Below are 20,267 nucleotides of genomic sequence, written 5' to 3'. Positions count from 1 at the left end.
GCCAATGCCTATGAATTATATATCCATATTCAAATGCTGCCCTCCAGTAGCAAAGCTTTAATCACCAACAGCCAGTGCCTCCAGTGATGAATGATTGATAGAAATGGGGCAAAAAAAGCTGGCTTTAACTCTGGCTTCAAAGACAGCAGGCTGCTGCTTGCAGAGAGCATGAGCATCCATCAGCGCCACTACAAACACACTGATGTCAACAGATGCACACTAACACACGCACACACGGCAAAAAAAAAAAAATCACTCCAAATGAGAGAGAGAGGAGCTTCTCTGCAAAGAGACCATCATTACCAATGCAAAAAGCTGTGGTGCAAAAGGACAAACTGTCGGCGATAAAAGAACGATAAATAGGACAAAAACTCCTGAGGGGGACGAGTGAGTTAGCAGGGAGATGCTACGTAAGTGAGCACTCCAGATTTAGTCGAAGCAAGCAGGCGTGACAATATTGTCGTTTTTTCCTTCTTTACGTCCCACGAGCATAGGCATTTATTGGTGACAGGGTGAAATGAACAGAAGATTAAAACAGAACCTATACCATAGATTTGTGCCTCATTAGGATTCGGCTAACATTATGCGTAGGACTTAATTACACTGCGATAATCACCTAGTTGATCGGCAATTATTCACCGAGGTGTGAAACGTGATACCGACTGAGACGGCAAGAAGTCTGGGAGACGCACAGAGTGTCAGCTTAACGCTCCCCAGATATTTGTACGAAGTGAGATTCGGAGTGGAGTCCATAGAGCAGCGATGCTATCACCAAGAATGGTGGCATGCATTGCCTTTCCTCTTGGCTACACATGTCATTCAGGTGCCAAGCTTAGCGTCAAGAGGTTTGCTCCCTGGAAAGGGCCTAATGTATGTTTGGGTGTGTGTGCATAGCTCTGTAACATGGGATAAGTGAAGGAAAAGCAAAGAAGGATCGGCTGCTCAGTCTGTTCAGCTGATGCTTCTCTTAATCAGGTTTAACAGTCTGTGTGCCATTCTTATTTTTCCCCTCTCAGAAGAGCAATGGACAGTAATGTTGGGTAGAGAGGGAAAAAAAAATCACTGTCATCTTTGCTTGCCTCAGCCCTGCAGTTATTGTTGAAAGGTGGTTATTAAGATTGTCTGTGGTGGCATCCACCCTCAGTGAGGAGGAGGAATCTGGATACAGGAGACCAGAAGTTAAAGACAAGAGAACCACGGAGGCACGAAGTAGAAGAAATGATAGGGACGAACTGTCTGAAATCAATCAGAAAAGCCAGGTTAACAAAGTGGCAGCATGAGAATAATGAACAATGAGGGAAAATTTCAGGACATGGAGGGAAGACAGTGAAGGCAACAGAACCCTGACTAACACACTGGCTGAGGGCTGCTGGTGCCATATGCTGGCATTCGTTGCCAATTTGCCGTAAACCTACAGGTGATAACACCATATGGGAGAGGCAGGTCATTGCCAACATGGTGGCCATTTTCTCCCAGTGCCAGAATTTGCTCATCGGTACAAATGCCCTCCCTCTGGTGCTCGGTAAAGTCGCTCTTGCATTTCTGGCTGGATTTCTCGGATATCGCTTCATCTTTTGCTGAGACACAGCAAAGAAGCCAGAAAAGCTCCTCCCTGTAGTCTGTGGCTGCTCCGAGACTTCTGAGGGAGCCGGGCAACATCACAGCTCTCTGTCACAAGCAGAAAGATTTGAGGAGCTTCTTCTGCAGGGTTGTGATTCTTTCTTAGCCTGCCCATTAGTGACAGACTGTGTGCAGCAGTAGTCACACTCTGTGGTATAATAAAAAGTTGCAACAGATCAATGTTAAAAAAGATCAATATTCACTCATTTATATAAGCCCTTGGCAATGCTCTTGTCAAACCACATAGCAGCTCGGTGAGCATTAGCATGCCACAGTGCTGAGGCCGGGCGTCTGGAAGCACTGCATGTAAACAGCGGGAGGGAGGGCAGGCGAGGCTGCAGCGTGGTGAGGGGTGGAGGCAGAGCAAATGCTAATTCGCACCCAGCCACACGTGAAATGAGCTCGAGATCTAACCCCCGAGCTGACAGCAGCGGCAGAGCAGCTACCCGCGGTGCGACCGCATCCGGGAGAAGAAATTAAAAGATCCTCTGTGGCTGTCGGTGGGCCCGAGCGCTCGCCTGTCTGTTCCTCCCCTAAGGGTTTGATAGAGACAGAGTCCGCTGTGAGGCGTTCTTCTTGCCTTCTGTGTGCAGCAATGCTAGGTGTGGGATTCCACACAACCCACATCTCTATTGCCAGGCAACAGAGGAATGTGAAACCAGACTGGAGTTTGGCTCCTTTCGCTGCTAACCCACGGCACTGAATTTGTAATCACCAGATGTTCAGGGACTTATCAAAGCCTTGTCGATCTCTTGTTGAGCATATTTTAATTTTTTATTTGTGTACCTGCAACTGCAAATCAACACAGTCTATTTGAACAGCCTTACTTCCCACAGATAAGTCCTAATGTGGGACTGATGAAGACCACTCCAGGGAGATGAAAGAAAGGGACTTGTATCTCAATGTTTGGTCACCTGATCTGTGCTCGCGAAGCAATGAGGTGAATGAACATTTTTCTATCCAGAAATGTTAGACACCTGGCAGTGGCTCATGGCCACAACTACACAGCTGGCACTCCTCTTCCCCACTGCGCTTGCCGGCAGCTCATCTAGAATCCTGTTGTGACGCAAGCTGGCAGTCGACGCGACAACTTCACTGTACATGAAAGCTGTGGCCTTGGCATAAGTCCCAGCACCTATTACACCGATCCAAACAATGTCCTTCAGCATCTGGACTATGTGGCAAAAGCTGCACCTTCTCCTCCATACACATGTAGCCTCCATATGCAGTCCTTCTGCAGCAGAATCATGCTACTGGCCACATGGAACTGCAAAGGGCTTGATGCATTCCTCAACAGGAGGGCTTGAACATGAAGCCAAATCCCAACAGAGGGGTGAGAAAGCAAAGAGGAAGTGTCACTGCTACCTTGTGGAAGGCTCACACTCAAAAACTTGCCAAACTTGGCTTTCTTTTTTGTCTTTTAACTCTCTGAATCCCAAGCAGTTTCCAGGCATTCTATTATTTACTCCCGTCACATTTGTACTCATTCTGGGCTCATTATTCACATACATAAAGCCCTGCACCTCTATGGAAACAGCACAACCATGAAGAAGGAGAGAGAGCTCAGGAATGTCCTCCATGCAGTGTGACAAAGTATGAATTCTATAAATCACAAAAAAAGAAGATCACTCTGCCTGGTCTGTGTCACTGTAGACTGCAGCTCAGTCCAGTTCAGCTGTTCAGTTCAGCCTGTGCCAAGAAGTGCAGAATTTTTTAAAATTTTGTACAGAATCTGGTGCAAACATCTTATTTTTGGCAATTTTTAAATAAAATTTAGAGTAAAGCAATTTTGAGCTGTTGATTTTAAGCTTAGATTTGGTTACATTTCCTGAAAGAAAGGCACATGTCGCATAATGCAACACTGAAGCTAAATGGGAATTCCTGATGCTGTGACTTTACCTTGTGAGACAGAGAGAGAGATGGATAGAAAGGGAAGCAGCAGGAAGGAGGATAGCCTCACAGCACTGCTCATTATCTTCTGATTGGGGACTGACAACAGTTAGCCATCTACGTGGCACGTGATGCATGGAGGCTTTGACGGGGCTCACCTGTGCACTGTCCAAAATGTTGCACTGTGATGTTCTTGTCCTGCCTACAGGCGATGGTCCTCAGCTGGCACTGGTCGGCATAGGTCACCCCATCTGAGCCGCACACCTGCTCCACCGTGACAGAGATGGAGAGGTGGCAGATGGTAACACATGTTAACTCTCGATAGGCCAGAGAAACCATGCATATCAGTTCTTTGCCGTTTTGAAAATTTGTGGATCAACCTGTTTGTTTCATTAGAGCAGACAGAGCGAAAGACCCACCTTAGTTTTGTTTTTCAGGTCACAGTCAGGTGTGGGGCACTCACAGTGGGCCTGACCGTTCACCTCGATGCAAGAAGCTCCAAAATTGCACTCTAACTCATCACAAGATGTCGGGGCGTCGGGACCTGTGGAGAGAAGGTTTGCAGTGTTACGTGTTCTGTATAGCTTTAGCTGCCTCATCAGTCCTAGCGTGATTTGATTTGATTTTTGAAAGTTTATTTTAAACATTTCAACATAAAAAGAAACCAACAACAAAAGACATCGAGTAACTTGCTCAAAAAGGAGTGGGAAGAAGTCGAAGCTCATCTAATCCCACCCCTTCTCCTTACATAAATGATTGTAAATCCATTCTTCCTGCTTCTTCAAAATACTACCATTTAAAAACAATAACAACAACAATAGTGAATATGATTTATAATAAATATACAGCAATATGTCTATCTACATTAATACAAAAGGACAAAGACAAAATAAACTAACAATAGCAAAACACAAAAGACAGAAAAGACCCAACTAATAATACACATAAATAAATATGGACAACAAATCATTAAAGAATAAAATAATGAATAACAGTAACCTGTGCACACCAGTGACTGTCACACCCCCACTTTATCCCTGTATCCTGTGAAAACATTATCTTTATATTTTGTTTTGTGCCAAAGCGTTATTTTTTAGCTTTGTACATGAAAATGTGGAGCTAAATGAAAACATCCAATTATATGAATATTTAACATTTCACAGTGACAGAACTTTTGGTTACTTCATAAAAGTATGCAGAAGTTAAACAGCCATTAAACTGTTTTCTTAAAGCAAGAGTAATTTAAAAAATAAAACTTTTTTTGAGTGTAAAATAACAGCATAGTACGTGTATAGCTGTTGTTGCTTTCTTTTGGACAAAAAAGCAAACAGAGGTCTGACTTTTAGAAGCTGTGACTGCTCTGTGCCACTAAGTCAGATCCAAACTATAGTGTTATATTTGAAAACTAATAGAGTCTGTTTAACTCCCGCAGTTGCAACCCAACCTAATTAGCAATCAATAATTAATCTGTATTACTGGCAGTTTTTTTTACTAGCTAGAGAATTCTATATCAAGCTTAGCCATGGGGTGGTGTTAGTGTTTGTGTTAAGAACCAGAAGGCTACTGCATAGAGTCACAACTCCATGACACCACTTATCTCACTCGGACTGATTTTTAAAAGTATTGGTAGGAGTGGTGCTTGACCCTGTGGACCTGTAGCAGCGTCTAGCTGTTTTTTGTTCCTGACATATTTTTATTCACCGTGGCCTCATTTTTCACTGCAATATGAAGTCCTGCAACTCTATGGAAAAGCACAATCGTGGCTAAAGGGAGGCAGAATTCAAAAATGTCTTCTATGCAGAATGACACAGTTATAATGCCATAAATGATTCAAAACAGAAGAAGAAATTAAAGTTCAATTTCCTTATTAACTGATTTTACAAAAACTTAAAAATAAATGGAAACTGAATTTACAGCACTTTTCCAAGTGCCCATATTTGTTTAAAAAAAACTGGAAAAAACATGGTCTGTCTACAAACGACAGATATTTTACTAGTAACATTTTAAATGTATTTTCATGCTTGTCACTCCGCTACACTGTGTGAACACAGCCTGCGGTTCAGCTGACAAGTCTGATCGTTTCCGTCATGCGACATGTTGAGCCTCTGTTGGCTTCATGGTTGTTGAGAACCACAGAATTATTTCTTCTACAGAATCTAGTTAGAGAAAATCATTAGTGAATTGTTTAACGACAAATGTAAAATAAAGCAATTTTGATCAAATATGATTTTACACTTTGTTTTGAATGCATGTTTCAACAGAATTGGACATCACAGACATAAATGTTCTAGAATTATGAACGTTGAAAGTCCAAAAACTTTTTTTTTTTTTTTTACACTTTTTTGACTGATAAATGGTGTGATTTGAAAGATATTTCATTATGACATGCATCTTTGTGTTCGGTGGTATAGAACGTGGGCTGCACAGTGGAGTAGTGGTTAGCACTTTCGCCTTGCAGCAAGGAGATCCCCAGCTCAAATCTGGGCCTGGGATCTTTCTGCATGGAGTTTGCATGTTCTCCCTGTGCATGTGTGGGTTTTCTCCAGGCACTCCGGCTTCCTCCCACAGTCCAGACCTGTCCAGGGTGTCCCCTGCCTTCGCCCGAGTCAGCTGGGATAGGCTCCAGCCCCCCCAGCGACCCTAGTGAGGATAAAGCGGCGTATAGAGGATGGATGGATGGTATAAGAACGCTAATGGCTGTGCTCCATTGCTCCGTATTTGACTAAGTAAGTGACTTGATTTTAGCATCGTTTCAAACATGACGCATCAGTGGTAATGCAATCATAACATTCTTTACATCACAGACAAGAAAACATTTATAGCTTCATCGACCACAGCATTTTCATAAAATTGCTTCAGTGGAGCAGAAAAAGTATCTTTGGAGTTGTTAAAAGGTGTGCATTCAGGATATTTTGCCTCTACTTTACCCACATGAATCTCTCCCAAAGCTTGTTTGAAGCCTTGAAGTTGCCACAGCAGGAGCTGCAGCCAGGGAACCCGCCATCCGCCCGCCAGGCTGCGAGTGTGGGGTCTCTGCATTGTAGCAACATCACAGAGGCTGAGAGTACGCCCCGATGCTTGGCTCCTGCTTTTATGTGCTACACCCTCTGAGAACCTTACCTTTTTATCTGACGGAATGCATGGCGGAGTGCTCCACCTGTGCCAGGGCCACTGGCTTCATTAAGTGTTTGATTTCCACTTGATGTCTGATGGTGCATCTTAATCAAGGAGCTGCAGGACCCCACAGCAGGAACTAACCTTTCCTTCAACTAGCTTTTTAGCTTGTGCAATCACTGGGGCTGTTCTCATTATGAATCAAAAGCAATCAATAGTCCTTAGAGAGAGGTATAAACACACACACGCAAGTATCGTGAGTCATCCAAAATGGAGAATGATATGGAGAAAATAAAACATCAATGCGCAATATGTCACGCACATGCCACTTATACACGCCAGTATTTTCCTAATCACAATCGAATAACTATCTTGCTGGCACTTCCTTCTTTGCCAATAAACTTGATGGATGTGAAGAGCAGATGAAGAAAAATGTGGCTGCTATGTGTCCGATCCGCGAATCAGATTAGTGACAGAAAACCGCTTTAGAATGATAGACAGAAGCCGGGTTCAAGGAGAAAACTGTGCGTGTGTTTGTGTGGTTTGTTAATGTTTCCTCGGATACACTTGACACGCTCTCTTATTACCTTTGTCGCAGCCGTTCATGCCCATCTTGCTTCCATCTGGACACACGTTGCACTTCATGCCCTTAACTCCCGTCTTGCAGGAGCACAGTCCCGACATCTGCTCGCAGTCATCCCGTACCGAGCCTGTGGCATCGCAGTTACATGCTGCCGTGGACAGGTACAGGAAACAAGGAGGAGAATAACTTATGAGCAAAAAAACTATCAATTAGGGACAGTGACAGGAAGAGGGATACACTATATAGCGTACAAAATGTGTTCGAAAACAGCCTTAACCGCTGTGCTTTGTTTGAGACACACCGTTGTCTAGGAGTCAGGGGTTGGGAATAGTTCATGCAGCCTTAGGGGCCACAGAGGGAGGAGAAGAAGGAGGAGGGTGAGTGTGTAACAGAAACTCAAGAAAACAACCTCCGGGAAGGACATCAACCCCATCATGTTCCTAGAATCAATGATGTCTGTTTTTTCTGCTCCTCTCCTGCTGAACGCCGTATTGGCGGGCGGTGTGTTGTCTGCTTGCTTTGGGTAAACCTTGTTAAGGTCAGGCCATGGGTGAGGCACCTGCAGGCTTCCTGCTGTTGACTGAAAATGCTCTGTGGCTTTGGGAGCGTATGTCCAATGAAACCTCAGCGGCAGGACACGAGCTGGTCACCATATTGCATTACGCCAAGACAAACAAGGGGTCCTGACCCTGGTCTTTACTTGAATACAAATGAGTGCTGTTCATTCAATACGGTTTTGACAGGACTAAAGGACGCTGTCACTTTAAAGCAACTGGCATCAAAGAGTTAATTTGTACTCTAAGTTTAGGTAGTTGATCTAGTTGCTTTTTTTGTCTGCACTGACTCTACAGATACCAAGCTCATATTTCATAAAAGGTTTGCTGAGACATTGACTAATTTATAACAAATGTATTTTTCCACTTACCTAGAGTGGACTTGGCTTCATTTAAACAGATTTGTTTTAGATATCTGGCTAGTTTTGGTTTCATTCCTATAAAATGAGGTGAATTGTGTTTGGTTTTGTTAAAAGAATTAAGAAGGGGCAATTTCTTTCGTTGAGAAGTCTACAGATTATTAATGGGACATTGTTTCAGGGCCCATAAAAACCACATAAAACCTCTGTGCATATGTAAAATAAACAATATTTATACTGCCAGCACAAGAACAAAGAACTGATTCCTTACGTGTGCAGCCGCTCATATTCTCCGTCACGATGCCTCGGAAATTCCAGAAGCCCGGTTCGCAACGGTCGCACTTCTGACCCCCAACACCCGGCTTACAGGAGCACTGCCCCGTAGCTGGGTCACATGTCCCCTTGTAGGAGCCATAGATGTTACACTGACAGGTACCTGAGGAGAACACAGCAATGCAGATGTCACACAGACGCACACTATCTTACTGCAATTACTTCTGGTTTTCTGACTTTGAAAGAACACACTGTCACAAAACCTAAAACAACTGGATACTATTCCCCTATAGACATGTTTGTCTTCAAGATTTCTGCTAGGCTCCAATGTTCGGTATGCCCGATTTCCAAAATAAAAAGGTAGATAAAGTGAGCTTAGGTGAGTTCCCCTTTACTAAATCTATGCACACTACTGTTCAAAAGTTTAGGGTCACTTAGAAATGTCCTTATTTTTATTTTTTTTCAATGAAGATAATATTAAAATAATCAGAAATGCAGTCTAGACATTGTTAATGTGGTAAATGACTATTCTAGCTGGAAACGACTGATTTTTAATGAAATATCTACATAGGGGTACAGAGGTCCATTTCCAGCAACCATCACTCCTGTGTTCTAATGCTACATTGTGTTAGCTAATGGTGTTGAAATGCTAACTGATGATTAGAAAACCCTTGTGCAGTTATGTTAGCACATGAATAAAAGTGTGAGTTTTCTTTTAAAACATAAAATTGTCCGGGTGACCCCAAACTTTTGAACGTCAGTGTATATCCTTATTTATAAGTCTGCATTTCCTCCATCCATACTGAACCTACTGACTAACAGCTTGCTGTAGCATTTTCTCTTCCATCTGTGTGCTATCATTTGTCAAGATCATCAGATGAAGAGATCTTTCTGTTGATACAGTGCAGCATTATCATAATTATTCCTTGGATTAAGATGAAACGTTTTCTGCTCTGCAACTTTGGTCCTGCAACTGCAGTCAAGGACAATCAGCCCCAGATGCGGCAGCAGCCTGATAGCATCTACAGTCTTTTTTTTGAGTTCACACAACACACTCGGGGCACACAGAAGGCAAAAGGGTCAAAGTGGAACTTACTGGGACATCCGGCCTGTCCGACCCCTAAGGCGGCCGTCACGTAGTCGGAGCAGCAGCCGTATACAGTGAGGCTGCAGTGCTGGGGCGCTGTCGGCTCAGGCACAGGCAAGGCTGAATTCACTGATGAGGCAGGAGCAAACGGGGAGGGGAGATGGAAGATGGTACAAGGAGGAAAAAAGAAGAACACCAGCATTTGAGTGATTACTGTGGGGTGGGGTTTGGTGGGCGGTGGGGAATAATACAACACAATCTCCAAGCAGCATGTAACTTTTTGCCAACAATGTGATTGGCTCGAGGGGCAGAGGTGGAGAGGCTGGCAGCCAGCTTCAAGATAACAATTCTATTTTCTACTTGCTCCACAATGGCTCAAAATCAGGGGGAAAATGATGCTATTACCTCCAGTGAAAACAAACAATGGCATTTCTGGTGAATGTGAGGCAGCTGACATTTACCACCTACTAGGAGGCACGTTCTCTTCATTTGCTCTTGTCTAATACTACGGAACTGCGCTGCCGCCCTACAACCTTCCGAAAAAACTGAAATAAATAAAAAGAAAGCCCGCTGCATAATGTGAAGGAATGTGCCAAGCAGTTTCGGTTTGTGCGCAATGTGTGGAGAACTCCTTTGTCTAAGGATGCTCCAGCCGCCAAACTAGTGTGACAGCACCGAACACAGAGCTACATTCAACAAAGTAGAAACAAATGAGTTCCCAAACCTGGCGCTTTTCCAGCTATTGGAAAAGAGCAACAACAAGAAAAAAAAAATGCAGCGAGAGGAAAAGGGGGTTTGTTTAATGGCCAAGGCAGAAATATCATTGTTCACATTCTCTACAGGCTTTGGAGTAAAAAGTAAAGTTGTAGATAAAAAAGAGAAATCTTTTCCCTCCTCCTTCTCTGTCTCTCTCCATTCGCCTCCCAATCTCCCTTTCTTGTGTAGCTCATTTAGAGTTTGGAGGCTGGAGATACAGGGGCCATAAATCACACTGTTACTGGTGTGGATATGAGCCTCAGCCTAATGGTGATGACTCGGCTCGCTCTTTTTCCAGTGCTTTCCCACTCCAGAGATGGGCTTTGGACACAGTTCATTTAACTTGCCACTTTCCAGCACTCCATTCAGCTATCTGTACTGAGCCTATTAGGACGAGGAGAACTTTTAATTTCATATGTTCTTCCACACTTCATAGGTTTTTCCTCCATTGTCCGGCACAATGCAGCTCACTGTGACGTGCAATATTACCCTTACGTTTTCAAGGTCTGCCGCTGTGCGTTCTCGCTGCGATCATTGTAGCTGGTCTCATTCACACAAGGACACATCTGCACGTGTGTGCTTGTCTAGTAAACCAATAAATATTTTTTTGGATTATATTAAAAATCCCTGACCCAGATTTGAGTTTGCAAGAAGCATTAAAGCTTTGTTTGAAATGCTATGAGAGGGAAACTTCACAAACATGCATGCAGCAGATGACAGTGTTGACACTGCATGCAAAAGAGGTACTTTTTCAAACTCAGAACCTCTAAAAAAACAAGGTTGCTTTCATGCTCGGCAAGTGGGAGCTGGCATGTTTTGATAAGTTTCGGGAGCTGAGGTCAAATGAAGTTTCTCCTTACATAGCTAATGTGGAGGGCAGCGAAATTCCCCAAGATCTGAGTTTTTCCATTAGCCAATAGGAAAGGAGAGCCCAGAGGTCTTCTTCTCATAGAGGGCTCTTCAAAAAAGGATTGATTATCCATGGATGGTAGAGAAGCGTGACAGTCAGTGCCCAAGGAGGCCAGCTTAGGAAGAGGAAGAATCTGCAGGGATGTGTGTGAAAACACTGGCAGCTCCCTCATTCTCACTCTCTTCAACTCTCTCCATCCTCCTCTCTGTTAGACCCACAGGGAATCAAACAGGCTGGAATGATCACACAAAATCCCCTAAGTGCCTTTTGCTCTGCTCCCCGGCCTGCACTAGCAAAGGCTCTTCATTTAACAGAGTCATAGAGAGGAAGAGGGTTAACCTCCGTTGCTTAGCCACTGATCTGACAACTATTCTGGCTGATAACAGTCATTTATTACATGCAAAAAACGGTGTTCATATTAAAGTGGGGCAAAGTGATATCCTGAGGGTCAAGAGGCAAGCTTGTGAGCACAAGTTCAATGGTTTAAAGTGTCAGAATGCCTGGGTGGAAAAAGTGAATCATTATTGTTATCTGCTCGGTGCATACATGAGCCCGTGAGAAACATTTAGAGCTCTGTACATTAGCCGGCCCCAGAGGACCGGTCACTTTCCAGATATGATCGAGAAAAAGCTGCAAGTGTGTTGAGTCAACATCCCCCGAGCAGATTACGCAGACACACAAATCATATTTAAGACTGACTGTTATCATTTCACTTGCTTATGGCTACAGTGATCACATTGAAGAGAAACAACAGTGGTGCTGTCAGAAATACATTCCAACCTGATGTAATTATTCCCCCACCAATGGATGAAATGAATGGAGAAATGGGATGCCACTGATAATGAGTCTTGATGGAGTGCTTCTGTAATGACATTAACTGCGAGCGGCGTAATGTACAGACCTGTGCAGGGTCCCTGATTCTGAATCAACAAGTGCTCTTGTTTCTCACATCTGGTCTTCTTCAGCTCACACTCGTTGCTGTAGTTTTTTCCATCTGAGCCACAAATCTGCAAACGAATTAGGAAAAAAGCAGAGTTTCACACAACGTGTACTTTCACTCAAGGCTCTTTTGCTCACTTCACTTCTGTGTGGCAGAAACATGTCCTTGTTAAGGCAGGTTCTGTGTCTAGCGTGACCGATCATTCACCTTGACAACTGTACTTCTGCAGAAAAATCAGGACAAAAGAAAAACAGCTGTCTTAGTTGTAATGGACATGGGTGAAGTTATGCTATAGGCACTGTATGTAGACTGTGTGATGGCAGCCAAGCCACATCTATGACAACTAAGCAAACTGCTGCTGAAGGAGGCTGTAAGGTGCATTCAAATGCACCAGGAAGAATACTACGTAGATCTTGAGTTAAGAAGGTCACCTGTTAACTCATAATATATATCCATCAGCCACAACATGAAAACCACCTGCCAAAACAGCTCTAAGACTTCTGAAGGCATCATGTGGTATCAGAAGGTAAGAGGCGGGGCTTCTGTCGATTTATATTTGCTTTTCCAGCACAGATACTCAATTACATTGAAATCTGTGAAATTTGGAGGCCAACTCAGTACACTGAGCACTTTGTCATGTTCCTCATTCCTGAACAATGTTTGCAGAGTGGCAGAGAGCATCATCCTGTTGGAAGAAACGGCTGCTATCAGAGAATACAGTCACCGTGAAGAGGTCTGATCGGCAACAGTGTTTAAGTCAATGTGAGAAGACAGCATCCACATGAATGCTGGAGCCACGGTTTCTCAGCACAGCATTTTCCAGAGCATCACACAGCCTCTGCTGGCTCGCCTTTTTCCAATCCTGCTGCCGTCTCTTCCCTAGGTAAACAGCTCATGCACCAGGCTGCCCACATGATGTAAAACTCTTTTGTCCATTTACTTGAAGGTCCAGCTATGGACAAAGGTCAGCATGGACACTCTGATAAGCTGTGAAGCTCCGTGTGTTCTGACAGCTTTCTGTCAGGCTGCATTAAAGCTTTTTTTAAAATCAATTTGTGAGGAATCAGACCACAAAGGCAGCCTTCAGTCCACACATGCATCAAGGAAACGTGGACACCAACGAGCCTGTCCTCTTGGTCGGTACGACTACGGCACAATGCTTCACAAGACCTTCTGCTTTGGAGATGCTCCGGCCCATCTGTCTACTTTTCCCAATTTGACTCTTGGCAAAGTTACTTTATCGTCGCCCACTTTCCTCCTATACTACCCACTGACAGGTGCCACTGTAACAAGATAATGAGTGTTATTCATTCCACCTGTCAGTGCTTTTAATGTTATGGCTCATCGGTGTACGTCATTGTCAGTTTTCCAGAGATGTTTGTCAGAATCAGGTTTACAGAACACTCTGGGCTTTAGCACTATGGAAATGTACCAACAGTATAAAACAAACAAGCAAAACTAGTTTTCAGTCATTTCGCTCATGCTATTTTTTTCTTTTTCCCACTTGCATGAATATATTTTGAGCTTTTGTTGAACAACATTTAATAAGGAATTGTGGAGTGAGTTAGTGAGAGAGTTACCTGTGGGGCTACATCTGAACCTGCCTTTCTCTTTTTTACCTCATATTTATTCATAAAGCAGTTTCTGTTTGCACTGCTATGAAAGATGTATGGACAAATATCAATGTAGCATTAGAACACAGGAGTGATGGTTGCTGGAAATGTTCCTCTGTACCCCTATGGAGATATTCCATAAAAAATCAGCCACTTCCAGCTAGAATAGTCATTTAACACCTTAGCAATGTCTAGACTCTATTTCTGTGTAATTTAATGTTATCTTCATTGATAAAAACTTGAAAAAAGTGACCCCAAACTTTTGAACGGTTATGTATATCTGGTAAACTGTGGTTATGCAGTTATCCCATGAAAACAGTCAGCAGCAGGAGGTGTCTGATGTTTGTGTGGTGAGTGATTATTGCAGCAGCTGTACCTGGTTGTGAGGTACGCTTTTGCAGGTGAAGTCACAGACACATCGGTCGTCCTCGGCGTCCTCGTCCCACGAGCCTCCAAACATGCGACAGCGGTCCTGTTCACAACTCTCTGCACCTGAGCCTGAGCCTCCTGAGCCACAGTCTGCACAAAAACACACAAAATACACACACAATCATTAATAAAACAAGCACACACACGGGGGAGTTTTCCCCTTGCACCAAGTAGAAACTGTGATGTAGTTTTATTCCTCTTTAACCCTCTGAGCTCCATGTAGTTTCTAAGTGTTTTTATTTCTGTCCCCTTTTTGTTCACTGTGGGCTCATTTGTCTCTGCAATATAAAGTCCTGCGCAGCTATGGAAGCTGCACAACCACGGCTAAAAGTAGGGAGAACTCAAAATGATTTTGTTAACAGCAAGACACACTTAAAATGCCAAAAAAAACAAACAAAAAAACAAACCTAAGCTGAATTTCTTTCATAATTTATTTTACAAAAATGAAGAAACTGGTCAAACATTATTTCCAAATTCCCATGTGTTACCATTTGTCACTTTTTAACTGAACATGCAGGATAAAGTGATAGATAGATACCTCAGATGAAGGCAGGTTTTCTGAATGAACAGAATGTCACAAAAGAGCACTTCAAGTACTGATTCCAAGTTGAAAAATTGATTTCTGTTTTACAGCTTCTGGGTCTGATGAATGATCAAATTGAGGAACTTTTTAGACAGTAACATGTCTACCAAACCTGCCAATGGGCTTCGAGGTTCAGAGAATGAAGTAAACTCAATATTTACACACAAAGTTGGGATAATTAATATTTCCCTCACGCTGTGACAGAGAGGGGGAACCAAAGGCGCTGCTGCTAGTAGAAGATAATGACCAATTGTAGCAAGGGCTAGAGATTGACTAACTAAATTAGACATCTCTGCACCACCAGTGAGGCATCCTTTTCATTTCAATTAAATCAGAAACAAAAAAGGGAGGGAATTATTAGCTCTGGCCTCCAAGTGTGCAGAGAGAATTGGTGGCGAGGCCGACTTTCTGGGTGCCTGCTTCCTGATATGAGAATGCAACTAATTGCAAAGTGTTCTGTAAAATCTAATTATCTCCTGAGACTTTAAAGAAGTTGTGCCAGCAACTCTAACTAAGACCCTGAAAGGCCTTTTATTTGTTGCAAAAGTACTCAAGCTGACCTTATGTTCCGGGTAAAGGGGTAGCAAGGACAAACCAAATCCCTTAAAACCTTTTCAGGATTTGTAGGTTCACAAAAGTTTTTACAAGAAATGCAAGGAGGCAAAAAAAAACTTATCCAACAGGATTGTTTGCTGTTTCATTTAAGAAAAACAAATCGGGGCTATTGTAGAGTGCAGGCAAAGAAGTGGGAGGATCCTGCTTTTGAAGTTGCAAATTTCACCTGCAGTGGAACTCCTGAGGGAGATTAGGTGAATGTGTATGAAGCAGGGAATGAAAGCAGTCAGCATGAAAGATGGAGAGAATGTCAGACAGAGAGAGGCACCCTAGGGGCTCCGAGAAAGTTCATTTGAAACAAATTTGTTATTCAAAAAAGGAATGCAGTCCAACTAAAAGCTCCCAGTGCAGCTGAAAGACTCAAAAAAAAACAACACTCGGTAATCAAGGTGTTTCTTCCTATTCGTGTCTTCTTTTAGGGCTCATTCAGCTCTGTCTATTGATGTGCCACCTCTAATGGTGAAATCAATGTCCTTGTGATAGAAGTACCACTTAGCATAACCCGTCTCCTAAAGTAGATTATGGTCACAGTGCAGGGGAGGGGCAGGAGCAGATGGAGACCCGGTCGTTCTTCGGTTTGGGTCATCAGCAGTGAGCTGTGAGAGATCTGAGAGGTCGATACAGTGGAGGAGCCCTCAGCTCATTATCCGTGGATAATACGGAGGAGCTGCAGGATTGTGTCGAGTTCCAGAGGCCACATCCCCCACAAACATCACGACTTGTTAAGGACTTGCTTTGTCTCCATTTTGAAGCAGCACAACCTCTCGACCCTAATCCTTTCACTAAATTTGCCGTCGTCACAGCTTATTGACTGTGAACCGCAGGCCGAGTTAAAAATAACAGTTTGTGACAGAGCTAACAGGCTGCGTGATGACTTTCAACGGCTAGTAACACTATCACAGGTAATTCCGATTCAAATGGCATCTGAAAACGAGAAGTCAGCTGCGGCCGGAGAAGATCAAGAGCGGTGTCAGAGCTCAGGCAGTGATGGTCGTCCTCCTGTATCCGCTTACTGTACGCCAGCACAGCACGACACAGTAACAGAGGAAGACAGGAGTAGCCAATTCATATTCCGCTCAGGCACCCTCAGAGAGACAAGATAAATAAATAAAAGAGGTAGGACATTAGAATGGAATAAATAAAAGTGAAGGGCGTAGGGGGGTCCTAATTAGCTGTTGGTCTTTGATGTGCCCACCACCCGCGCTGCCTATGAACCTTTCAATTAATACATCCCCAGCTAAGATGGCTGCATCAGCTATTCTCTCTGCACTGTCCATCCGTTCCTTTTTACTCAGTCTTGTCAGAAGCCGGAGTCTATTTTGCCGAGGGAGCTCCATTAAGAAGACAGAATTCAGCAATGGGGAGAAGAAAGGAAATGATCAGCATAAGAATAATGTGCAGGAAAAATAGAGACAATTTAACAGTAGAAGTAATAGAGGTGACAGCAAAGACCTTACTGTCAAAGTTGTCTAAAATCGTGTGTTGTTAACCCTTTTAACCCCCACAACCCGCCGACAGATTTGAAAGCATGTTACTTTTTTTTTAAATACTCAGAATGATGTCATTTATCACAGTTTGAAATTGTAAAAACACTAATTTATTGGATTCTCAAATTTACCAACCACTAATTTGTGTTGTTCCTTTCAGGGAAAACAAGGCAACAAACAAGAAAAACGATCTAAGTTTAAAATTGTGATATCACACCAAATCACTGTTTACAGCATCCCTCATTTAAAAAAAAAAAAACTAAGACATTAAGAAAAGATTTATGCTGACGAGATCCTGTAAAAAAATAAAAGCTTCTGGCCTTCTTAGCACAACTGATGAAGCCATGGCCAAACTCCACTACAAGCTACAATCATGTCCTAAAAAGTTTGGTAACATTTTGGATAAACAGACAGACAAGTAGACAAATTCAAATGCAAATACTAAAAATCTGGAGTATGCAGAGCCACCATTTTTCCCAGTGTTGGTAACACCTGAGGGTGCTTTGAAAAATGGTGAAAATGTTGATTCCATCCATCCATTCATTGTTTTTTAACTATCTGCACCTCACTGTAATGCTCTTAATGTTTTATGTAAAGCACTTTGAAATGTCTAGGACATGAAGGGTGCTACACAAATAAACTAGCTTTGCCTTGCCTTGCCTATATGTTGCTTATTTCTCATTAGGGTCGCAGGGGACTGGACAGTCATGGTTGTACAGTTTCCACAGAGTTACAGGACTTTATATTGACGAGAAAAAACCATCCTTGAGGTTCAGAGGGCTAAAAAAAATTGAGTGAAGCAACAAAGAGAGGAGAACATGGAATAATACCAGATGATAAAAGAGAAAATGTGTGTGATGGACAGAAATGCAGCCTGAGGATGTCTGGTCAACCAGATGTGGTGGTTCAACATCAGTGGCTCCAGGAGCAGCCACCTCTGATGTCATGGTCTGAGTAAATGTCAACTCGGACATCGTTTGCGACAAATCCTCCCTCGTTAAGGCATGAGTCACAGGGGATCGGAAATGACATTTGTTGAAGGATGCAGCGTGGTGCAATTTGCCTTTGTTTTCACTCCATCTATCAGTATCAGTATGGCCTGCTCTTGACTGATGTGACAGCGCGTTAGTCTAAATAAAGTTCCCATAAGATAAAGAGGGATGTAGCGTCACAGGCGGTGGGAAGAAGGGATAGAGTGTTTAGAGGTGGCAGAAGGAGTAAAGAAGTTTTGTTGCCTCAACAGAAGGTTACAAGCTCTGTAATGGATGCACCATGAAGAGGAATTCCACTCATCTCCCTACAAGGAGTTTTTCTCACCCATCCATGTACTTTGCATTGCTTTTTTGTGCCCTTTTCAAGTGTTTCAGAACTTGAGCCGATCTGTGCGATGTGAGGAACAGGGTGTGGACTGTGCATCACTCTGTGATTCTGCACTCATAATCTTGTTTATTAAATGTGTATTCAATTAAAAATGGCCGGGGCCCCCATAGGTGATGCACTGCTCTCAGTTGCCACTTTGTCAGTGTCGAGAAAAGGAGCTGAGGCCAGGCCTACCCGGGTGTGAAATTAAACAGGTGATAAATTTCCCTGTATGGCCAACAGTGGGAACACTGTCATTTTTCATTACTGCTAAATAAAAGGCGGGAGAAAACAACTTCCATTTTTATGCTATGTGCTCCCCTCCTCCCAGCAAGACTAATGAGGATGGTTTTTAAGGCAGGTCTACGCAAGTACATAAATCACATGTTCAATTCCTCTCCAGGCTTATCTTGGATTTGAAGTATGGAGTGGGGTGGGGGGTGGGGTTCTGTATGCTGGTAATGTACAGCTTTGTTGCTGTCTACAATAGAGCTACAACATACAGCATTACATTTAGTGACACAGGTGCTGTATTACACAATATATACTCTTAATTTTGCCCAAAACTTACCATTCATACATCCAGGCAGGTGTGAATATATCAGCAACAAATCCTTCTTTAAGCCATGTAGCCAAAGAGAATCAGCACAACGCAGGCATTTCACAGGGAAAACCAGCAACTTGGTTTTGCCTGTTTTACATTCACACCAGACGTCCTGTGGAGGGTCTGGGTCAGATTTGAGGGGGCTGAAAGAATCAGGGAAAGAGCTTGCAGAAAAAGACAGAACTAGTGGTTGCCCCTAGGGTGAAATTTATCGATTTCAGACGATCCCATCTCCACCCCTATCTGTGAAAGCATTGGTGCCCCTTTTGTCAAGAGGCACAATTTTGATGGAGAACAGTGCAAAATGGAGAGAGACATGAGTGGGTGGGACAGCAGGGAGCAACGGGGAGTGTAAAAAAAAAGAAAAGAAAAGATTCTATTGTGCGAGCCTGATGGTTTTCTCTGAATCAAAATGAGCAAGTGATGGAAAAAAGGAGGATGTTCAGAGACAGTATGAGAGAGGGAATAAAATCGAAGAATGAAGCCATCAGGCACCACAAGCGAAGAAATGCCCTTGGGGAGGCAGATGGGAGTATTTTTGCCTGATAACAGACAACCAACAGACACTGAGGAGGATGCATGTGGTGACAGTACGTCTGCATTGAGGGCATACAGTTTCACACTTCTTCATGCTGCACATAATACAAGAAAGATCAGTCATCTCAGCCAATGGAATGATGTTAAATCGAACACAAGAAGCTCTGGCGGCATGATTCGCCTCGCAGGCCTAAAGCCAAAATGGTAGACAATGGTAGGAAGAAAAAAGAGGGAGAAGCACCCCTGGCTAGCAATCAAAATGGAAGTGGATTCCCCTCATGTCTATTTGCTCTGTCCTCCATCTACCTCCCCTTTTCTTCTCTCCAGCCATCCCTCCTGCTGGCAGGTGTAATCTGCTCCCCTTCACACCTTGTCAGAGGATGACTATGTTCAGTGTGATGACCCACTTGCCACAGGGGAACAGCATCGCCACTGTCTGCATGACAACTAGAGGTTGGCATGTGGCTGTACCCTAGACGGGCTGAGCGAGGGACTGTGATACCCTGCCTTGGTCTGTCAGTGCTGATCATGATATGATCTGCACGGTGAATTAGGTCTCATTTATACAGAATGTGGAAGAACGACAGAGCTACAGGCACGGAAGTCTGGGAAACTCCCATTATGTGCCATCAGGCACACATTTAAAACCTAATTGGATAGAAGGGCTTGTATTGTAGCTATCACAACACAAACAAAGGAAGCCAAGCTCCCAGTAAAGCTCAGTGAAGCATCCTGTGCTGTCATGGCTTGTATCACATATTGAGGAAAACGCATGATTCCTGGGATGACCGGTGTTCTCTGCAGGCACACCCAGGCTCTGGAACAAGCTCCACCCTGATATGTGCGCCATTACTGAAATAGGTATTTTTTTTAAATATTAATTTTATGGCCTTTTTTTTGGCTTTATTGGATAGACGAAGGGAGAGATAGACAGGAAATGGGGGAGAAGAATGG

The 20,267-nt window shown here is 43.4% G+C and overlaps 1 protein-coding gene across 1 annotated transcript in view; it reads right to left on the bottom strand.

The window, feature by feature from the left end:
• The window catches only part of agrn (agrin), a 331,672-nt gene that overhangs the window by 54,743 nt on the left and 256,662 nt on the right, over positions 1–20,267 (bottom strand). Inside the window, 7 exon segments of the mRNA XM_051950218.1 lie at positions 3,669–3,774; positions 3,930–4,054; positions 7,212–7,355; positions 8,392–8,556; positions 9,490–9,609; positions 12,048–12,153; positions 14,076–14,218. Coding sequence (XP_051806178.1) covers positions 3,669–3,774; positions 3,930–4,054; positions 7,212–7,355; positions 8,392–8,556; positions 9,490–9,609; positions 12,048–12,153; positions 14,076–14,218 — 909 coding nt within the window.

The sequence above is a fragment of the Acanthochromis polyacanthus genome, chromosome 6 (assembly GCF_021347895.1).
Source record: "Acanthochromis polyacanthus isolate Apoly-LR-REF ecotype Palm Island chromosome 6, KAUST_Apoly_ChrSc, whole genome shotgun sequence".
Lineage (NCBI taxonomy): Eukaryota > Metazoa > Chordata > Actinopteri > Pomacentridae > Acanthochromis > Acanthochromis polyacanthus.
This window is presented reverse-complemented; position numbering and strand designations above follow the sequence as displayed.